Raw genomic sequence first — 21,131 nt, forward strand, 5'->3', positions numbered from 1 at the left:
GTACCTTTCCGTTCTCACCCTGTTTTTCCTCTAATTTATTCATTTTACCTTGTCATCAGTCCATTTACCCTGTTTTTACCCTGTCATTACCCATGTTAACCTACATTTCACGTCCCCTGTACCCTAACACTCTTTTCTCTCCCCTGTCACAGAAATGGTAGGGTTTGACAGCAGTGAAAGGGCATTTGAAGGATTCCAACACCCCTTCTACTACCACCAACGCCAACAGCAGACAGCAGCAAGGGACCCTGTGGTATTCAGTCGCCTCAGCGCTCTCACAGGGGGCGTTCCTTTCTCCCGGGGCTCCCTCAATGATATGACCTTGGGAGCGTACCAACAGCAAGTCCCAGCAGCTCCCCAGGCCCCCTCACACCCTCATAAGGATATTGCTATGGGTGGGAGTGTGTAGGATGTTTGTGTGATGGGTGTGTCTCCTCCTCCTCTTCTTCTCCTTCTTCTTCTTCTTCCTTCTCCTCCTCGTCTTCTTCTTCCTCTCTCGTCTTCTCTTAATTCTTCCTCGTCTATTTCTTATTATTGAATTGGTCTTCTTGTTCTTTTTCCTGGCGTGGTTCTTGTTTTTCTTGTTTTTTTCTATTTTTTTCTTCCCTAATTGTCTTTTTTCTTTTCTTTTTCTTCTTCCTTCTTCGTTTTCTCCTCTCTCTTCTTGATTTCTCTTAATTTTCTTCTCTTTTCTTTCTCTATTCGCTTTCTTCTTCTTTGTCTTCTTTCCCTTCTCGATAATCTGCAACTACTACTACTACTACTACTACTACTACTACTACTCTCACTCCTCGTCCTCCTCCTAGTCTTCCTTCTCTCCTTTTCTCATAAGACACACCACAAGAGGCACAAGACAAAATACTGCACATTCTCCTCGTTTTCCTTTCGTTACTCCTATTGACCTTCCGTTTTCTCTCTCAGACGTCGCTATTTTTATCACCACTCGCTGTATTAGACATAAAAAGATGTGTTGTGTCGTGTATGTAATCTAGATGGGTAACCTCCAGTCCTCCTCCTCCTCCTCCTCCTCCTCGTCCACGTCGCGGCCTGAACAAATCCCAAGCCAAGCCAATAAGCCCCCCCCCCAATTCTTGTATTTTACTGTAATAATACACTGAAAGGCGGTACATTAACTTGTTGTGTTCTTCTATTCCCTAGTGTGTTGTTAGCGGTGTTCAGAATAACTCACCTTACGTAACACACACACACACACACACACAATTGGATAAGTGTAGATATGGAGACAGGGCCACACGAGCGTAAAGCACAGGCCCTGTAAAACTAGGTTAAATACAACTAGGTAGGTAAATACACACACACACACACACACACACACACACACAATCTACCCACTCTTATCGTGAATCTTTGGCAACATTGCTTTGTGTTTCAAGACTCAGATAGTGAAGGAAAGTCAGAATTAGCCTGAACAATGTATGAACAAGCCCCGAAACTGCCTCACATTACAAGGCAAAGGTTTTATTTCCTATTCAGTTCCAGCCACCATGTGATCAGACCCACCCAAACTTTCCCTTGCTATATTCTAACTATCAAAATTCCGGAGCTCTTCACTAACAGCTGGTGTAATATTGGAACACTTGTAAATCTATTAAAGACACTCAGTTTATTTACCTTTGCTGCAATAATGTCAAGGTAACAAGGCCACAAACAAGCAAACAAGCTAACAATAATCCAGACTGACGCCTACATCAACGCAGGTTAATTGAAGAACAACTAGGATAAGTGGTTCTTTTTTTTATTATTTCACTTTATGTTCCCCTTGACCAGCTTTCCCTTCTTACAGGAAAAAGAAAAAAAAAAAAAAGAAAAGAAAAAAGGTGTAGCAGAAATATCATCCCCAATTTAAAGGTTAGCAGTGTGAATGGTAAGTGCGCCGTACACGGTGAGGCGGTCTGTCCGGGGCCTCAACAGTGATTACTTCCGCCGGCCTGACAGAGACACCCGCGCACCAGCCACAGTCACTCACTCAGTTCTAGCGAGACACGCATGGCCTTTTCCTTGGGCACATAACACACACACACACACACACACACACACCGATAATTATGCTGGTGGTGGCGGTGATGGTACTACAACTACCACACTCCCTCACACACTTCCATTCATCATTTCTTCCTCCCATCACTACACTTTATTCATTTCACTCGGGCAACAGCAGGAAATGGTCGAGAAGCACTGAGAATTGAATGAAATGTTGACGAGTTGACGCGGGGAGGGACGGGGGTTGGTTGGGGAGGGGTCTTGGTCCGGGTCACGGTGGGCACCGGGTGGTCTGAACGGGGGTATACACAACCATTGCCTTATTTACCACAGTAATGGCTGCTTATCTAGTTTGGTGGTTGATTCTGGCCTTGCTTCACTCTCTGGGTCTGGAAACACAGGGGGAGTGCAGACAAACATTGGTGGACTGACCTGGGGGGAAGGCACGGGTGAGGTGCCCTTGTGGCCTAATATTTACGTATGTAATTCATTTTAAAAATCGCCGCTAGAAAAAAGACTCCCAGACTGGAATGCACTACACTTTAAGACGCGACAAATAATTTAATTAATAACCAAGATATAAAAACGTAACCGAGTCGTTTGTTTACAAAACGATGGCCATCGAGCGGTGTATGTTTCAAATTAACGGCGCACAAACACATCATAATGTCGAGATGGAAAGCACAGCCAAACTACATCATGTTACATTTTCTGAATAGGAAAAAATTTGTCATATCAGTGAAATAAAGAAAACACAGATTCCTTGTCGTATAAAGAATTTTGTTTTCTACTTTTGTACCGTTAAAAATTTTGAATTTGAAAATATGAATAGTTAGACTAAATTTTGTGGAATATCATTATTTGGGTAATGTTTTTTATATTAAGTAATTGTTAAATCAAGCACCAAAATTATCCTAGGCGTGCTAATTAAAGAAATCTAAAATTATTGAATGCCGAAAGTGTTACGTGAACGAGAAAAAAAAAAAGCGTAGTTAGACAAGATCTTGTTACGGATTATAACTTGACTTACATTCCTATCAATAAATTAAACATAAAAACAATGTAAACTGTAACAATAAACGAGAAAAAATCGTGATGTAAAGCCGAAGTAGTTTTTTTACCACTTTTCTCACCACCTCCATCTCCCCTCCCCTCCCTCTCACACACATCCCTACCCTTCCGCGTCCACCTCCTCCACCTACTTCCACGCAGCGAGCCCTTACAACACTTGCGAACACCTGCATAACACTCGAAAAGCACCCTAAATCATTTGGCTGCAGGGTGAAGGGGCGGGGCTGGAAGGGGCTGGCGGGGTTGGCGGGTTGGGGCGCCAGGGGATGCCTTATGTGTGGGTGGGTGTTGGTTGGTGGGGTGGGCGGGTGCGTACGTGTGTGTGTGTGTGTGTGTGTGGGTGGGTGGATGGTAGTGTATGAGTATGCATGTGTTGTGGTAGTGGTGTGGTATAAACTGTTAAGAGAATGCTATTTTAACTTAACGAAAAAAAAAAATAATAATGACTATTAGAGTGACCTTTTAGGAAGCCATGTGCATTGCCAGAGAGTATACATGGCCCACCTTGTATATGAGCCTGTTCAAAATCACCCGTTCCATCATCTTACACAGACAGCTGGTGAGAGAAATAGGGCGAAAGCTGCCATCACTTTTGGGGAATGGGATGATAATGGCTGTTTTCCAGGAGTGGGGAAGCTTGCCTGCCGTGAGAGACATGTTACATAAGTCCAAGATAGGGTTGTCTACTTTTACCTCCAGGAGGGCATTGAGGATATACTATCTATTCATACATCTTTAATACTTTACCCTTAAGTTGTATTTCGATCATTATTAATGCAACAATATAAGTATCACTCAATCAATCAACTTTACGAGAGAGAGAGAGAGAGAGAGAGAGAGAGAGAGAGAGAGAGAGTTTATGGCAACCTTACCCTTGCTAATACAAAAGAAAGAAAAGAAAAGGCTGGTGTAAAAGGTGCCTAAAGATTAAACAAAATGATATTTATGACTTTAAAAGGCTGAGAATCAAAGAAACAGATAGATGAAGATAAAGATAAAGACAATTACCCTTATGTCTTTGTCCAGGGGGTGGGAGGTAAGGTGCATCCTCCTCCTATGTTATATTTCATCATTAATGCACCAATAAATGTATCAATCAATCAAGATAAAAGAGAATTTCAGCGAGGCGAGATGAGGCAACCATCTTTTGGCCGCTTGTTTACTGACGGGCTGGTTAATCTTGCTATACCAACCCCGCCACTTCAACCAGTAACTCTCAAGCCAGTCAGTGCATTAATCAAGTCTTCCACATAAAAAAATAGATAGAATATGAAGTAATAAGAACATATAGGTCGAACAACAAAAGGGAAATGAGGTAGAAGTAAGAAAAATAACCAATAAGACAATAGAGGCAACACAAGACAAAAATTATACAAAAATGATAAAATACAAGGAAATAAAGAGAAATAACAACAAAAAGCCATAGGAACATAAAACACACTTAAACAAACCAAGGGAGATTGAGAAAACACTAGATAAATATGAATAATAGCCGTAATAGAGGTGAAAAGGCGGCAACAGGTCACAAGGAGAGGAAGAGGAGGAGAACGCGCGTGTGTTTACATCACTCTGACAGAAAAAAGAAAACCAAATTCAATCCACAATTCCACTTAAACTACCGAGTGTTAGAGTGTCTGGAGTGGAGCAGAGGTGGAATGGTGGACTGAGAAAAGATAGAGACCAGAGGAAGGCCGGTAAGAGAAGGAGATAAGGGAGAAAGGAGAAGTAGATGAAGAGAGTGTGACAGACGCGGAGAGAGAAAGAGAGAGAGAGAGGATGGTGAGGAATAAGCAGGCCCCACAACAGCTCAATGACGCCCAGCAGAGGAGAAATAACTGGAACTTGCTGGATGGCGCCCCTGGACCTGCTGACGATGGAGGAGCAGCAGCAAGAGGAGGAGGAGGAGGAGAGGAGAGACAGCCTGACATGGACGGAAGAGGAAGAGGAGGAAGGCCAAGGCAACCCAGACAGGAAGAGGAGGAAGATAACTTGCTGGGTTTAATAGCAAATGAATACGATGATGATGACGATGATGTGGAGTTCATACCAAGGCGTGTCCATTTTGCGGATGACGTGTATGTGGATGATGAGGTGGAGGAGGTGGCGCGGGTGGTGGTGCCTAGGCGGAGGCAGCGGCAGCAGCAGCAGCAGGAGTTGGAATACGGCGAGTTTAATGAAGTGTTAGATAATGCCCAGTTTTACGTCCGTGTGGCGATGGGTAGTGACGGCGGAGGGAGAGAGAAGGAGAAAAATATTGTGTGTTACCTTGGTAATATGTCGGTGGCCCTACAGCAGCCCGTGACGCAGGAGGAGCTGCAGGAGATGCCATGCAATGAGTTCTGGCTGTACGTGAGCGGCGAGGCGGACAAGAGCGCGCTGTACTTCGAGTGGTCAACGATGGAAGGGTCACCAAAGAAAGCCAAGCAGAGGAAACGATCCGCAGACAGTTTCCGCTTCTACATGGTGGCTGGCACTCTCCCTGTGGACATCTGGCAGGGCTTAGGGACACAGTGCCACTTTGATATTCGCCTTGGCACCCTTGAGACCAACACCCTGACCCTGGAGGTGTATCTGAGGAAGGGTGCCCTGTTTGACCTGGCCCAGCGCGGGGACAAGGCCTGCCGGAGTGAGGGAATGGGGGCTGTCATCGCTCGCTTCTTTGGTGTTGAGATGGTGACCTACAGCGGCGAGGAGGTGTTGAAACATGACCTGGAGGAGCTGTACGGTGCTATCAAGGCCTTCCACTTCGGTCAGCAGTACAGCACCGTGGATCCCCAGCACCCGAGCCTCTTTCCGCAGCTTCGCCCGTACCAGGTCAGTGCAAGTGTGGGTCAGGACGTTTGGCTGGTATTATTGCAGTTTGAACCAGTACACCACATGTAACTATACACATTCTCACGGTTTAGATCACACTTCTACCAGCATTTCTAACCCTATTTTACCCAATCAAATTAATAATAACTTCAGGACAGCATTTAAGTTAGGTTTGGTTTTCCCCATCCTAAAATCCTGCTTTCCCAGGAGGTCCCCAAGCTTGTTAGACATAGGGAAAAAGAAATATAAGGTAGGCTATATTGATTCAAACTCTTTAAATTTTAGCACATTTACCATTTGGCACTTCCCTCATGTTTCTTATTTTTTTTTATGTTCTGTCTATTAAGTTCTTTATCTGGTTTTCTCTCTTTTTCTCTCATGTTTCTTATCTTTCTCTTGTCTTCCCTCATGTGCTGTTTCTTTTCTTTTCATTCTGCTCTATCAATTTCATCTGCTGACTTTCTTTCATCTTCCACATTCCATACACCATTTCTTTCTCCTCTCGCATCCTTAGATTGTCAAAAAGTAAGCGTCCTATAACATTTTCTTCTATATGTGTCTTTTTATCTTTCTATTCTCGTCTGTCCATCAAGTTCTTTCTCATACTTTCATCTTTCACATTCCATACACCATTTCTTTCTCCTCTTGCATCCTTAGATTGTCAAAAAGTAAGCGTTGTGTAATATTTTCCTTCTACATGTATTTCCTGCAAAATTATCGTCTTTTTCCTAACCAGAGAAGTGCCGTGCAGTGGATGCTACACCAGGAAAACTACGGAGAGGAGGATGCCCACCAGAGACCCACAGACGCCCTGCACTGCCTCTACACGGAGATCCAGAGCCAGGACGGTGTGGTGCTGTATTTCAACAAGTTCGCTGGGTTCTTGGTGAAGGAAAAGCCCCTTGCTGTGCTGCCAACACCGGGGGGCATACTGGCGGACGAGATGGGGCTGGGAAAGACTGTGGAGGTGCTGTCTTGTATGCTGTGTCACCCACGGCTTAATGTGCCAAAGCCTGAGTACTTAGAACCAGTGACAGTTGAGGCACAGAAGACAAGGAGGAGGAGCAAAGCAACAAAAAGATTAACTGGTGAGGATATATTTACGTTAGATGCTGTGGAGAAGGAGGAGGAGAAGGAGGAGAAGGAGGAGGAGAGAGGTAACAGTGACAAAGAGTAAGAGTGAGAGGAGGAGGTCCAGAGTGTGCAGCAAGAGGCCAGCCAGCAGAGTAAAGGTCCACATCCCAAAGAAGGCAGAGAGCGAGGCGGAGGTTACAAGAAGTGGACGTCCTCGGAGAAACGCGGCGAAACGCATCAACGGCTACGCCTCAATGGACGACGAGAGAGACGACGCCAGTGATGGAGAACCGGAGATACATGAAGAAGATGAAGAGTATGTGGAGGAGGAGGAGGAAGATGAGGAGGAGTACAAGGTGGAGGAGAAGAAACAGCGCATTGTTCCACAGTCACAAACGCCGAGTCAGGTAGTGGAGGAGGAGATTAAGAAGAGCAGCGAGTGGATGGCTATAGAGTCCGTCATCCTGCAGGACTGTTGGGCGGGGAAGATCGGGCAGTACAAGAAGGAAGGCTCTTACAAGGAATTCCGCAAGTTCCTAAGGATGCGGAAGAAGGATCCTTGCTATATGATGACCTTGAAGGAGCGAATACAACTCCAGCACAAGAACGACCTCGCCCGTTACAGCGCCACAGAGATCGTCAAACGCGGAACGATACAGAACTTTTTTAAGACGAAAGTTGAGCCAAAGACGTATTTTGAGTGCATATGTGGAGCAGCGGATGTGGATACAGGGCGGTTCAGGGTGCAGTGTGGAGTGTGTGGTCTGTGGCAGCATGCGGAGTGTGTGCAGTACGATGTGGGTGATCCATACCGAGGCGCTTACGTGTGTCCTCACTGCTGGACCACTCAGCCGCCTGTCACATCCGGTGCCACTCTCATTGTCACTCCACACTCCATCAGCTACCAGGTGAGAAGGGGGGAGAGAGAGAGAGAGAGAGAGAGATTAACAACTTAACCAAACAATACAAACACCTACTCAAAAAAAAAAGAAGAAAAGGAAAAAAACCTAACCTAATCTAACCCAACCCAACCCAACCTAACCTGACCTAACCTTCCCCAACCTCCTCTCCACAGTGGGTGAATGAGATAATGAAGCACGTGAAGCACAAGTCGGTGCGGATGTTGGTGTACCGCGGTGTGGCGACTCACGGGTACACACAGCCACACTGCCTCGCCAAGTTCGATATTGTCATCACCACTTACGAGACGCTGAGCCGAGAACTGAACTACGTCGACCTCCCCCACAGCAACAGTCAGGCTGGCCGCAGGTGTGTACTGGTGGTGAGGGTGGTGGTGGTGGTGGGGGGGGTGAAGGTGGGTGGTGTAGTAGTGGTGGTGTTGTGGGGGTGGTGGTGTTGATGGAGGGTGATGGTTTGGTGGTGTGGTGGTGTTTGGGGAGAGAGAGAGAGTGTATTAGGGTGAGAGAGAGAGAGAGAGAGAGAGAGAGAGAGAGAGAGAGAGAGAGAGAGAGAGAGAGAGAGAATTAACCAAAGGAAGGCTAACCAGACCATATCTAACCTAACCTAACTCAACCCAACCCAACCCCAAACTAAACTCTTGAAAACCCCACATTTTAAAAGAGAGAGAGAGAGAGAGGAAAAAAACACTCACCACACCTCACCACACCACACTGCTGCAGGTTCCGACACCCTAAGCGGTTCATGGCCACGCCGTCGCCGCTTCCGTGCGTGGAGTGGTGGCGGTGTCTGGACGAGGCACAGATGGTTGAATGCACCACCACCAAGACGGCAGAGATGGCGCTCCGTCTGGCCGCTGTCAACAGGTGGTGCGTCACGGGGACACCGGTGCAGAAGAGTGTTAATGAGCTGCAGGTGAGAGAGAGAGAGAGAGAGAGAGAGAGAGAGAGAGAGAGAGCTGAGTGTTTATGAGCTGCAGTAGTGTGTGTGTGTGTGTGTGTGTGTGTGTGTGTGTGTGTGTGTGTGTGTGTGTGTGTGTGTGTGTGTTATATCATTTTATATCCTATTCTTCCATATGACACAAACCTTTAATTACCCTTGTTTCCCTAATTCTCCACCTTAGGACTTCTCTATCTTCCTTTTACCTTCCTTCACATTCCCCTGATCCTTCACCTAACCTAACCTCACACCACAGGACTCTCCATTAACCTTCCTTTGCATTCCTTCATCTTTCCCCACCTTAGGACTCCTCTATATTCCTTTATCATCCTTCACATTCCTGGAATCCTTCACCCTAGGGTTTGCTGATGTTCCTGGGGGTGGACCCTTACTGTGTGCCCCAGTGGTGGTCGCGGTGCCTTTACCAGCCCTACTGCCGGGGGGTGAAGGCGCCTCTCCACTCTGTCCTGGCGCGTCATCTGTGGAGGAACTCAAAGAAGGACGTCATTCACCAGATCAACATTCCACAACAGACTGAGGAGGTGTGCTGGTGGTTGTGGTGGTGGTGGTAGTAGTAGTAGTAGTAGTAGTAGTTTCTCTTCATTTTCTATCTCCTTTATTATTTTTAGAACTTTTTGTCTCTTTTATTCATCAGAGTGAGGAAATTTAGTAGTAGTAGTAGTAGTAGTAGTAGTAGTAGTAGTGGTGGTGGTGGTGGTTTATGAGTGCCTACATTTTCTATTTGTTCTATCAATTCCAGAACTCTTTATCAGTTTCTTTTCTTTTTTCTTTTTCCATCTTTCATCTCCTCCTGTGTTTCTGTTTTGTGTGTTCCGAGATGCAGTGTTTCCTTCCCTGAAAATTCTGAGTTTCAAAATTCAGGCAAGAATCTTATTGTTGCTATTAATCTTATTGGCCTTAAATGAAAAAGTGTGACAGAATCCTTCCCATCCTACACACATGCATACTATATAACGATGTAAGAGTATCCTTTAGTATCCTTTACAATTCTACAGACATCCTTCCCATCCTGCATACATGCATACTATCTAAGGATTTAAGAGAGTATATTTTAGTATCCTTCACTTCCTCCCATCCTACATACAGACTCTAACAATTTAAGAGTGTATCCTTCAATATCCTTCAGTCTTAAATGAAAAACAGTGTGACAGACATCCTTCCCATCCTACACACACACCAGTCCCATCCTACAAACATACATACATACTGTCTATTTAAGTGTCTTTCAATGTCCTTCACAATCCTTCACACATCCTCCCATCCTACAGACATGCAATCTGTCTAACTAAGAATATCCTTCACAATCCTATACACATCCTCCCATCCTACAGACATACATACTATCTATCTGTGTCCTTCATTATCCTTCACAATCCTACACACATCCTTACACCCTCTCACATGCACTGACTATCCTTAAGACTACAGGATGACTTGTGACTAGGCTACTAATGATGTGTCTGGAAAACTCTCATAATAGTGTACCTGACCTGACCTGACCTGACCTGACCTGACCTAACCTAACCTGACCTGACCTAACCTGACCTGACCTGACCTAACTTGACTTGACCTTACCTGACCTCACCTCACCTGACTTGACCTTGACCACACACACATAATATTAATGAAAGGAAAGACAATAACTTAACACAGGAAAGATGAAATGGGTAGGTTCTTGCATTTCCACACCATTGAAGCAAAAACTCCCACCAAATTTTAACTATTTAACAAGAGTATCCTTCACACATCCTTACCCCCTCCACAGGTGCACTGGCTATCCTGAAGACTAAAGAAGGACTTGTATTTATAACCCTGTCTAACTATTTGTGACACTATCTAACTATTTAACAGACTATCCTTCAGACATCCTGCAGTATCCTTAACACATCCTTACCCTCTCTCAGGTGCACTAGCTATCCTTAAGACTAAAGAACCACTTGTATTTTTAACCCTGTCTAACTATCTTGTGACACTATCTATTTTACAGTATCCTTCAGACATCTTACATGCATCCTTACCTTCCTCTCAGGTGCATTGTCTATCCTTAAAACTAGAAAAGGACTTGTATAACCCAATCTAAATATCTCATGACACTATCTATTTAACAGAGATCCTTCAGACATCCTGCTTATATCCTTATCCCCTAACAGGTGCACTGGCTATCTTAACTAACTTGTATTTATAACCCTGGCTAACTATCTTATAACACTAACTATTTAAGAAGAGTATCCTAGACATCCTACATGCTTCCTTCACACATCCTTATCTCCTCACAGATGCACTAGCTATCCTTCACAAGACTAGAGAAGGACTGTATAACTCTAACTATCTTATAACACTATCTAACAAGGATATCCTACAGTATCCTTCACACACATCCTTAATCCCTTCACTACCATGACGCATTTCCATATTCATTATGGTGACTATGTGGTGATTTCTACAGCTTCAGAAACTTATGTGGGGACTAAAATGGTGAAGACTGTGGCCATTAATCTTCTGACCTCAATAGATCCTTCCTAATGTCAATAAAATGGGGTTATCTTAGCCAAAACTGTCTTAGAATTCCCCAGAAAACATGCTCTAGAGAAATGTCAAACTGTCTTAAAATGCCCTAAAAAACATGAGTCTCCATATTCATTCTGGTTAGTATTTGGTGACTTTCTACAGCTTCAGAAACTTATGTGGGGATTAAAATAGTGAAGACTGTGGCCATTAATTTTGTGACCTCCATAGACCCTTCCTAATGTCAATAAAATGGTGTTATCATAGCCAAACTGTCTTAAAATGCTCCGAAGAACATGCCAAACTATCTGAAAATGCTCTAGAAAAATGCCAAACTGTCTTAAAATCCCCATATTCATTCTGGTGACTTTACACAGCTTTAGAAACTTATGTGGTAGGATTAGAATAGTGAAGACTGGCCATTAATTTTCTGACCTCCATAGACCCTTCCTAATGTCAATAAGAAGGTCCAATCACACCAGAAGAGGATAGAAATACATTCCACTACTGAAGAGGTTGAGATTAGAGAGGAACTTGAATATATAACCCTGTCTGACTATCTTAAAACACTAGCTATGTAACAAAAGTATCCTACAGTATCCTACACACATCCTTACTCCTTCAGGTGCACTGGCTATCCTTCACAAGGGTGGAGGAGCACTTCTACCAAGGACTCCTGGCGCTGTGTTCCTTCGACGCTCACCACAGACTCAATAAATATCCGGATGGCAACACTAAGCTGAGTTCACTGGACCGGGCCACTCTGACCTACCTCCTACAGCCACTCCTGAAGCTGCGCCAGGCATGCAACCACCCTCAGGTCAGGGAGAGAGAGGGAGAGGGAGGGAAAGGGTGTCTGATTGAGAGAGAGAGAGAGAAAAGGAGAGAGAAAGAGAGAGAGAGAGAAAAGGAGAGAGAGAGAGAGAGAGAGAGAGAGAGAGAGAGAGAGAGAGAGAGAGAGAGAGAGAGAGAGAGAGAGAGAGAGAGAGAGAGAGAGAGAGAGAGAGAGAGAGAGAGAGAGAGAGAGAGAGAGAGAGAGAGAGAGAGAGAGAGAGAGAGAGAGAGAGAGAGAGAGAGAGAGAGAGAGAGAGAAAGGTGTATCTTCAATATACTAATCTTATCATTAATTCTTTCTTATAATCTCCAATCCTCACCAGTTCCCTTGTAACCCTGCATAATCTCCTACAGGTGTCTATTCTTGTTACAATCCTCTCCTGAAGGTTATAGAGGCTTTGATCCTTCTTTAAAATCCTCTCCAGACACTTGTATCTTTTTTATTCCCCATGATCCTCCTTAGTGCTTGTGTGTTTTCTCTTGATCCTCTCTAGTGCTTGTTATTCCTTTCTGATCCTTTATTAACCTTCTCAGTCATTTATAATCCTCCTGTCTTCCTCTCTGATCCTCTTTAGACACACTCATTCTCTTGTTCCTTCCCTCTGGTGCAGGTGTTGAGGGGTTAAATCCTTCTCTGATCCTCTTTAGTGCCTGCTATGCCCCTCTGATCCTTTATAAACCTTCTCAATCATTAGTAATCCTCTTTTCTCCTCTTTGATCCTCTCCATTGGCTCTTACCCTCTGATCCTTTATAAATCTTTTTAGTTATTTATAATCCTCTTTTCCTCCTCTTTAAACCTCTTATTCTTCTCCAATCCTTTATGATCTTTTGATCCTCTATAGTGCCTCCTATTATCTTCTGATCCTTTTTTATTCCTCTTTTCCTCCTCCTGATTCTCTCTCGTGCCTCCTATTCCCATCTGATCCTTTATAATCCTCTTTGATCCTCTATAGTGCCTCCTATTCATATTTGATCTTTTATATTCCTCTTTTCTCCTGTGATCCTCTCTAGTGCCTTCTATTCCCCTCTGATCCTTTATAATCCCTCTTGTCTTCCTCTGTGATCTTCTTTAGGGTTTCCTATTCCCTCTGATCCTGTATATTCCTCATGTCTTCCTCTCTGATCCTCTATAGACATCCATTTATCCTCCTTTTCCTCCAGTGCAGGTGGTGAGGGGTAAAATCCTCCTCTAATCCTCTCCAGTGCCTCCTATTCCCCTCTGATCCTTTATAATCTTGTCTTCCTCTGTGATCCTGTATAGCAGTGGTTCTCAACCTTTTTACTACCACGTCCCCTCCAGGAATTTGTCCTTCCCTCCATGCCCCCCATCCCCCAAGCATACATGAATACAGTTCCCTCCAAGATTTTAAAGAAAAGGCAATACTTCTGCATTTTTTCATTAACTTCTCATTACTTGACCATCCTCTTGTAATGAGAATGACAAATATAATTAGGGAAATCATTGCTTTTTCCTAAGGGCTCCTGCCTCCCTTGGAGATTACTGATGCTTCCTAGGTTAAGAACCACTGCTCTATAGACACTCCCTGATCCTCCTATTCCTCTGGTGCAGGTGGTGAGGGGCCAGTTCCTCCCGATGGCGCGGAAGACAATGACGATGGAGATGCTGCTGGACAACCTCATGAAGAAAACGAAGGTGGAGGCAGAGGAGGCACACAGACTCCTCGTCGCGTCCATCAACGGGTCGGCAGCGCTCCACATCATCCGCCAGGAGTGGGTGGAGGCAGTGGAGGCGTACCGTGAAGCCCTGCGGTCCATTGAGGAACACCCGGATATCAAGACGGATTCCCTCCAGCGCCTCCACACGCTCCACAACTTGGCGGAGGTTCTCGAGGCCAACCATCCTGGAGTACACCCCACGCTAAGGGATGGCAAGCTCAAGGAGGAGGCCGAGGCAATTCGTTCAAAGTATCTAAGCCAGCACCCCCAGCTGGTAGGTCTTCTGTGTGTGTGTGTGTGGTGTTGTTGTTGATGTTTGTTCTGTTGTGGAAAGGTAGGGTTGCTGGTACAGAGAGAGGATTGTTCAGCAGGTTCCTCTGCCAGCAGTCCAGCAGGTATGTCTTGGGTGCTGTTGCTTGTTCTATTATGGGAAACCTGGCATGTATGTACAGAGAGAGGAACACACACACACACACACACACACACACACACACACACACACACACACACACACACACACACACACACACACACACACACACACACACACACACACACACAGAGTAGCACACAGAGAGTAAGACAGAGTTTGTTTGTGGTTTAGGTGACATCGAGCCGGGAGGAGTGCCTTGCCAACACAGCGGCGGTGCGGGACATCCAGGACAGCTTTGTGTCTGATGGCAACTGGTGGCTGGCAGCGCTGCAGTGCTTCGACAAAGAGTTTGTGATGGAGGTGCGGGACGAGATGCTGTCCTCCTACTCCCGCTTTGAGGAGAACAAGTGTCTGCTGCACCCGGTCACCACACACACCCACCTGCAGCTGGTGCTCAACGCCGAGATGAAGAAGCTGAGCAGCCAGCGCAGCGACATGATCAAGGGCGTGGAGCACCTGCACACTCTGGACCGTGCCGCCCTGCTGGCCGGCGCCACTGAGTGCCACCTGCGCCCCACAGAGAAAGACTCGCCCCAGTGCTTGCTCTGTGCCTCACACGAGTTGTTTGAGGAGTACGAGGAGACGCTGTTCTCCATGCGGGAGACCAAACACAGCCGAACCACGGAGGTGTCCCGGGAGACGCAGGACGTCAAGGACCAGGCCATGGTGCGCCTGGCAACCCGCCGCGGCCACTGGGGCCAGGGGGAAGTGGAGCGCGTCCTGCGGTACCTGCAGACCAAGTGCCTGTCCCGTGTGGAGGAGGAGGTGTACCAGGACTCACAGAAACACTTCCGCATGCTGGAGGCCATGAAGAAGGAGTTCAAGAATTACCGCATCTGGTGGCGCGGCGTCTTTGACTCCGTGTCTGCGCTGGATGAAGTGAACATGGCCACCATCAGGCTGCGGCTGCGGCTGCCTGACGAGGAGCTCCCACAGCACCAGAAGCAGAAGGGTCGGCGGCGGGAGGGCGACGACCTGCAGCAGCGACAGGAGGCAGTGCGTTACATCCTGGAGCCTGCGGAGATTGCCCAGCAGGAACTGAGGCTGAACTCTGAACGTGTGGTGGCCACCAACGACCTCAAGACAAAACTGGGCCAGTTGCTGTACCTCCAGAATGTGGCCAAGACAGACTTTGGCAAGCAGGGTGGCCACAACCCTGAACCCTGCCCCATCTGCCAGGGGGAGCTGGGGGAGAAGTGGGCAGTGCTGGGGTGCTGCCACAGTTACTGCATGTACTGCATCCGGGCACTCATCAACCAGGCAGCCAGCGGTGCCAACAGGGGTGCACTGAAGTGCCCAGTGTGCCGCCAGCCCACACCCACCAGGGAGATCAGCTATGTGGATGTGCAGGCCAGCGTGGAGGAGGAGGAAGTCAAGGTAAGTGGAGGTGTGGAAGTGTGGAGAGCTTAGAAGTGAAAAGGAGGAGGAGGAGGAGGAGTGGAGAAGATGTCCTAGTGTGTGTTTACTGTAGGTGGAGGAGGAGATCAAGGTAAAGAGAGGTGTGGAAGTGGAAGAAAAAGGAAGAGGAGGAGTGGAAATTACCTTGTGTGTTTACTGTAGGTGGAGGAGGATGGAGGAGAGGGAAGGAGGAGGAGGAGGAGGAAGAGGAATGGAGATGAGAGGAGTGGAGAGAACAGAGGCTATGGTAGAGAGGGAGAGGAGGAGGAGGAGGAAGAAGGAAGATAGAATGATTATATGAAGGAGGAGGAGGAGATTGTGAATAGAGTATGTGTGTGTATGTAAATCTCTCTCTCTCTCTCTCTCTCTCTCTCTCTCTCTCTCCACAGGTACAAGGCAGTCTGTCCACCAAGATGCAGGGAGTGGTGCGGCTGATGCTGAGGCTGAGGCAGAGTGACCCCAATGCTAAAGTGCTTATCTTCTCCTCCTGGGTCGACGTGCTGGATGTCATCGCGGACGCCTTCGCTCAAAATGGCATCACCTATCGCGCCCTTCATCACCGCACAAAGTTCCATGTTAGTTTGGTTAGGTTAGGTTAGGTTAGGTTAGGTTAGATTAGATTAGATTAGAGAGAGAGAGAGAGGAAAGGAAGGAGAGTTTTCATATTACCTTTGTTTCTTTCTTTATTTGTTTTGTTAGTGTAGTATTTTGTTTGTTGGTTAGTGTGTGTGTGTGTGTGTGTGTGTGTGTGTGTGTGTGTGTGTGTGTGTGTGTGTGTGTGTGTGTGTGTGTTTACCTATTTGTGTATTACAGGGCCTGAGCTAAGCTCTCTGTGTCCTGTCTCCTTGTCCATTCCTGTCATATCTCTCTTTCATCTGATTGACACACACCGCATCAACGACATCACTGCTCAGTTTATTCCACTTAACAATACTACGATGGGGAAAACTGTATTTTCTCACGTCATTTAGACAGATGTCTTTTATTAGTTTTTTTCCATGTCCTCGGAGATGAATACTTGTGGTCACCTTGATCAACTCTCTGTCCAGTATGTCAATCTTGTTCACCAATTTATACATAGTTATCATGTCACCCCTTGTTCTTCTCTCTTCTAATGTGGTCAGCCCCAGCTTCCTCAGTCTTTCCTCATAGTCTAACTCCTGAGTCCTGGTACCATCCTTGTTGCCAGCCTCTGTACCCTTTCCACCTTCTTCACATTTTTCTTCATATGCGGTGACCAGACACATGCTGCATATTCTAACTGGGGTCTTATTAAGGTATAATATCTTCTTCATCATTCCTTCATCTAGGTAGTGGAATGCAAGGCCAATATTTTGAAGCATGTTATATGTTTTCCAAAAATCTTGTTAATGTGTTTCTCCGGTGACAAAGTGTTTTGCAGTTACTCCTAAGTCTTTCTCCTCATTGGTCTCTTTAATTTTCTCATCACCCAGCCTGTAATCCCTGTTTGGTCTGTATCTACTTCTTCCCATTTTCATAACATGGCTCTTGTTTATATTAAATTCCATCTGCCACTCTTTACTCCACTCATATATTTTATCAAGATCTTCCTGTAACTTGTTACAATCTTCCACATTCTTTACTCTCCTCATAATTTTAGTATCGTTTAAACATGTTCATGTAACTGTTAATTCCTATTGGCATATCATTAACATAAATCAAAAACATGATGGGACCAAGCACTGACCCTTGTGGAACTCCACTGGTTACCTTCTTCCACTCGGACTTCTTTCCTTTCACCACTGTTCTCATTTCTCTTCCCACTAAGTAATTTTCCATCCATTTTGCTAGTTTATCATTTACTCCTCCAATCTTCTTTAGTTTCCACATCAGTCTATTGTGTGGTACTTTATCAAAGGCCTTTCTCAAGTCCAGGTAGATAGCATCCACCCATCCCTCTCTATGTTGTAGTATGTCAGTCACTCTTGAATAAAAACATAATAAATTGGATACACACGATCTTCCTTTTCTGAAACCAAACTGCCTTTCACTCAGAATGTTTTCACTTTCTAGATACTCACTCCACTTAGCTTTAATTACTTCTTCTCATACCTTGCACAATATACTAGTCAACGATACTGGTCTGTAATTTAACGGTTCCATTCTACTTCCATTCTTATATATAGGCACAATGTCACCTCTTTTCCACACTGTCTGTGTGTGTTAATGTATAATATAATCTCACACAAACACACCCAACCCAACCCAAACCATTTCAACCTAATCCTAACCTAACCTAACCCAACCCAACCCACCCTAACCACAGCACCCTATTCACAGCGTCACCTGAACAGCTTCAAGACAAACAGCCAGATATCCGCACTGCTCCTGCCGATCTCCTCTGGCGCTAACGGCCTAAACATCGTGGAAGCAAGGCACGTCATACTTGTGGAGCCTATACTGAACCCTGCCGCGGAATTACAGGCCATAGGGAGAGTCCACCGCATAGGGCAGACCAAGGAGACCACAGTGCATCGATTCCTGGTGCGTAAGACCATAGAGGAACGCATGCACCATATCCTCAGGCACCATTGTAATATTTCAGACGCACAGCTTACAGACGAGAACACAGTCACCATTGAAGATCTTAGGAATCTCTTTCGTCATCCAGAGGAGCTTGAGTTGGAGAAGGAGCTGGAGAGAAGAGAGGCTAAAGCTGCTGCTGCTGGTGGTGGTGGTGCTAGTGGTGGTGGTGATGTAGGTGCAAACAGTAGTGGTGATAATGGTGATGAGGGTGACATTATAGATGAAATGTTTGGTGTCAGAGAACTAGAAGATGGTGATGATGATGGTGGTGATGACAGGGACACTAGTACAAGTCAGGAGGGTGATGATGGTGATGGTGGTGGTGGTGGTGATGGTGGTGAAGTGAGTTAAGGTGAAGAAAATAGAGGAAAGATGATGTGATGTTGGTTAGTTGATTAAGAGAGAGAGAGGGAGAAATAATGAAAGCTTCGGATAGTGATGAGGTAGAACAGTTAAAAGTGATGAGAGAATAGATAATGATGGTAAAATAGATGATGGATAGACAAATTGATGTAGTGGAGGTAAAGAAACGAGATTACGGAAGTGAAGTTAGAGAAAAATGGAGAGAGGGAAAGTGATATGAAGGGATAGAAAGATAATGATGCTAAAATTGATGATAAAAGAGTAGATGGGTTGATTTGGTGAAGATAAAAAAAAAAATGGATTGATGTAGTGAAGTTATGGAAACAAAATTATGAAAGATAAGGTAGTGGAAAATTGAGTTAGTGAGAATAGATAGTGATGGTAAAATAAATGAAGGATGGATGCGGTGATGTAGTGAAGGTAAGGCAACAAGAATATCAAGAGTTGAGTTAGTGGAAAGTTGATGTAAAGAGCTGAAGAAGGAATTTTTAAAGAGAATATTGATGATAGAGAAATAGAAGGGGTGACAAAGTAAAGATTGGTAAAGGAAGACTATTTTAGCTGTAGATTATAAAGTAGAGAAGAATATAATTAATGTGTGGAAAGTTGAAGTAAAAAGAGCTGAAGAAGGAAATTTTAAAGAGAATATTGATGATAGAGAAATAGAGGTGACAAAATAAAGGATCAAGATTATTAGAGGCTGAAATATTTATGAGAGTTGAGTTTATGTGAGGAAACTTGAAGTAGAGATCTGAGGAAGGAAATTTTAAAGGGAATATTGATGATAGAGAAATAGAGGAGGTGATAGAGTAAAGATTAGTAAAGGAAGACTGATGAAATATTTTAGCTGTAGGAGATTATGAAGCAGAGAAGAAGATTGTGAGAAAGTTAAGTCCACGTGAAAAAAAATGTACAAACGGAGAAATGATTTTGTGTTCTGTGGTAATGAAACAATTAATGTGAAGGACAAGAACTCGGACATTTACATTTGTGTGGAAAAACTACAAAAAAGTGAACATTTTAACATGTTTGCAAATTTCTCAACACAACATTTTGAAAGATGGTAAACTTATGAATTAAAGAAAGAGAAAGTGAACTGTATAACTTGAACAAAACACAAGGAATTTTATCTCTAATTTGACGGAAGTGTGTTACAAAATGTTGTGTCTTAGTGAGTGGTGATGTTGTGTCTTGGGTATCATGTTGTGTTTTAGAAGTGGCATTCCATTTAACGCAAGTCTCATTTTGTGTTTTAAAAAGTGGCATTTGTGAGGAAAAAAAATATTAGTTTGTGTTTAAAATTAAGAAGCGACTTTGAAATGTATGAAAAGAATAATTAGTTTGTGTTTTTGAAAGTGGCATTAAATCGTGTCGGAAAAAAAAGAAAAGATTTACGTAGTTTGTGTTTTATAAAGTGGCATTAGGTCCAGAAAAATGTATTTGTGTTTTGAATTTAGAAGTGACATTGCATCTTACAAAAAAAAAAAAAAAAAAAAAAAAAAAAAAAAAGAAAAGAAAAAGAAAGAATGTTTGTGAGTTTAAAAGTGGCGTTGTATCTTGGGAAAAAAAAAGAAAAGATTTACGTAGTTTGTTTTATAAAGTGGCATTAGGGCCGGGAAAAAAAATTATTTTGTTTTGAATTGGTGTGGCATTACATATTATGAAGAAAAAAAAAAAAAAAAAAAAAAAAAAAATTGAAAAGTGACATTGCATCTTTAAAAAAATACTACTACTATTAATGTTTGTGTTCTAAGAAGTGACATTAGATACAGAAAAAAAGATGAGTTTGTATTAGAAAGTGGCATTGTAACTTGTGGAAAGAAGTAATGACTTTGTTTTTTTATAAAGTCATTAGATCCAGAAAAAAAAAAAAAAGAAAGAAAATATATGTATACATCTGAAAAACCATTGGTCTTAAGACAAACAGAAGTGGCATTTATTGTTCACTCTGAGAAAGAAAAAGGAAAAAAGAATTAGTTTGTTTTATATGGTAAAGTAAGAAAAAGTAAAAATATATGTATACACCAGAAAAACAAACAGATCTTTAGACAAACACAAGTGGCATTTATTGTTCCATTTATTGTTCGCTCAGAGAGAAAAAGAAAAGAAAAAGGAAAGGAAAAAAGAATAGTTTATTTTATATGTTAAAGTAAAGAAGTAAAGAAATTTGAAATGATATCTGAAAAAAACTATTGATCTTTAGAAAAACACAAGTGCCATTTATTGTTCACCGCATGAAGCAACGTTTGAAAGTGTCACATTGGGAGAGGAGAGAGAGAGAGAGAGGTGACAGTCGTAGCCATGTATGTCCCAGCAGCAGAGTGTGTAGCCCGGGTGGTGGTGACTGTTCGAGTGTGTCTCTGTGGCCACGGACTCTTAACTCACCTTACCAGAGCGTTTCACTGAGAGACCAACACACACACACACACACACACACACACGGCCCGGTAGCTCAGTGGTTAGAGCGCTGGCTTCACAAGCCAGATAACGAGTTCGATTCTGGGGGTGGAGATATTTGGGTGTGTCTCCTTTCAC

At 44.1% G+C, this 21,131-nt stretch overlaps 2 protein-coding genes across 3 annotated transcripts in view; both read left to right on the forward strand.

Annotated features, from left to right (window-relative positions):
* Positions 1–552, forward strand: part of LOC123515707 — an 11,454-nt gene extending 10,902 nt beyond the window's left edge. For both annotated transcript variants that reach the window (XM_045274543.1, XM_045274534.1), the window contains one exon: positions 151–552. In XM_045274543.1, coding sequence (XP_045130478.1) covers positions 151–409 — 259 coding nt within the window. In that variant the 3' untranslated portion in view covers positions 410–552. The remainder of the gene's footprint in view (positions 1–150) is intronic.
* A 4,030-nt stretch (positions 553–4,582) lies between these two features.
* Positions 4,583–20,697, forward strand: LOC123514174 (E3 ubiquitin-protein ligase SHPRH-like). Its single transcript, XM_045271826.1, is given in 11 exon segments — positions 4,583–5,886; positions 6,623–7,059; positions 7,061–7,868; positions 8,036–8,229; positions 8,601–8,793; positions 9,177–9,359; positions 11,969–12,163; positions 13,749–14,129; positions 14,460–15,665; positions 16,076–16,261; positions 17,988–20,697. Coding segments are annotated over 11 exon segments (5,418 nt in total). The 5' UTR covers positions 4,583–4,848; the 3' UTR covers positions 18,585–20,697.
* The last annotated feature ends 434 nt before the right edge of the window (positions 20,698–21,131 follow it).

This window comes from Portunus trituberculatus, chromosome 5, assembly GCF_017591435.1.
Source record: "Portunus trituberculatus isolate SZX2019 chromosome 5, ASM1759143v1, whole genome shotgun sequence".
In the NCBI taxonomy this organism is placed as follows: Eukaryota; Metazoa; Arthropoda; class Malacostraca; order Decapoda; family Portunidae; genus Portunus; species Portunus trituberculatus.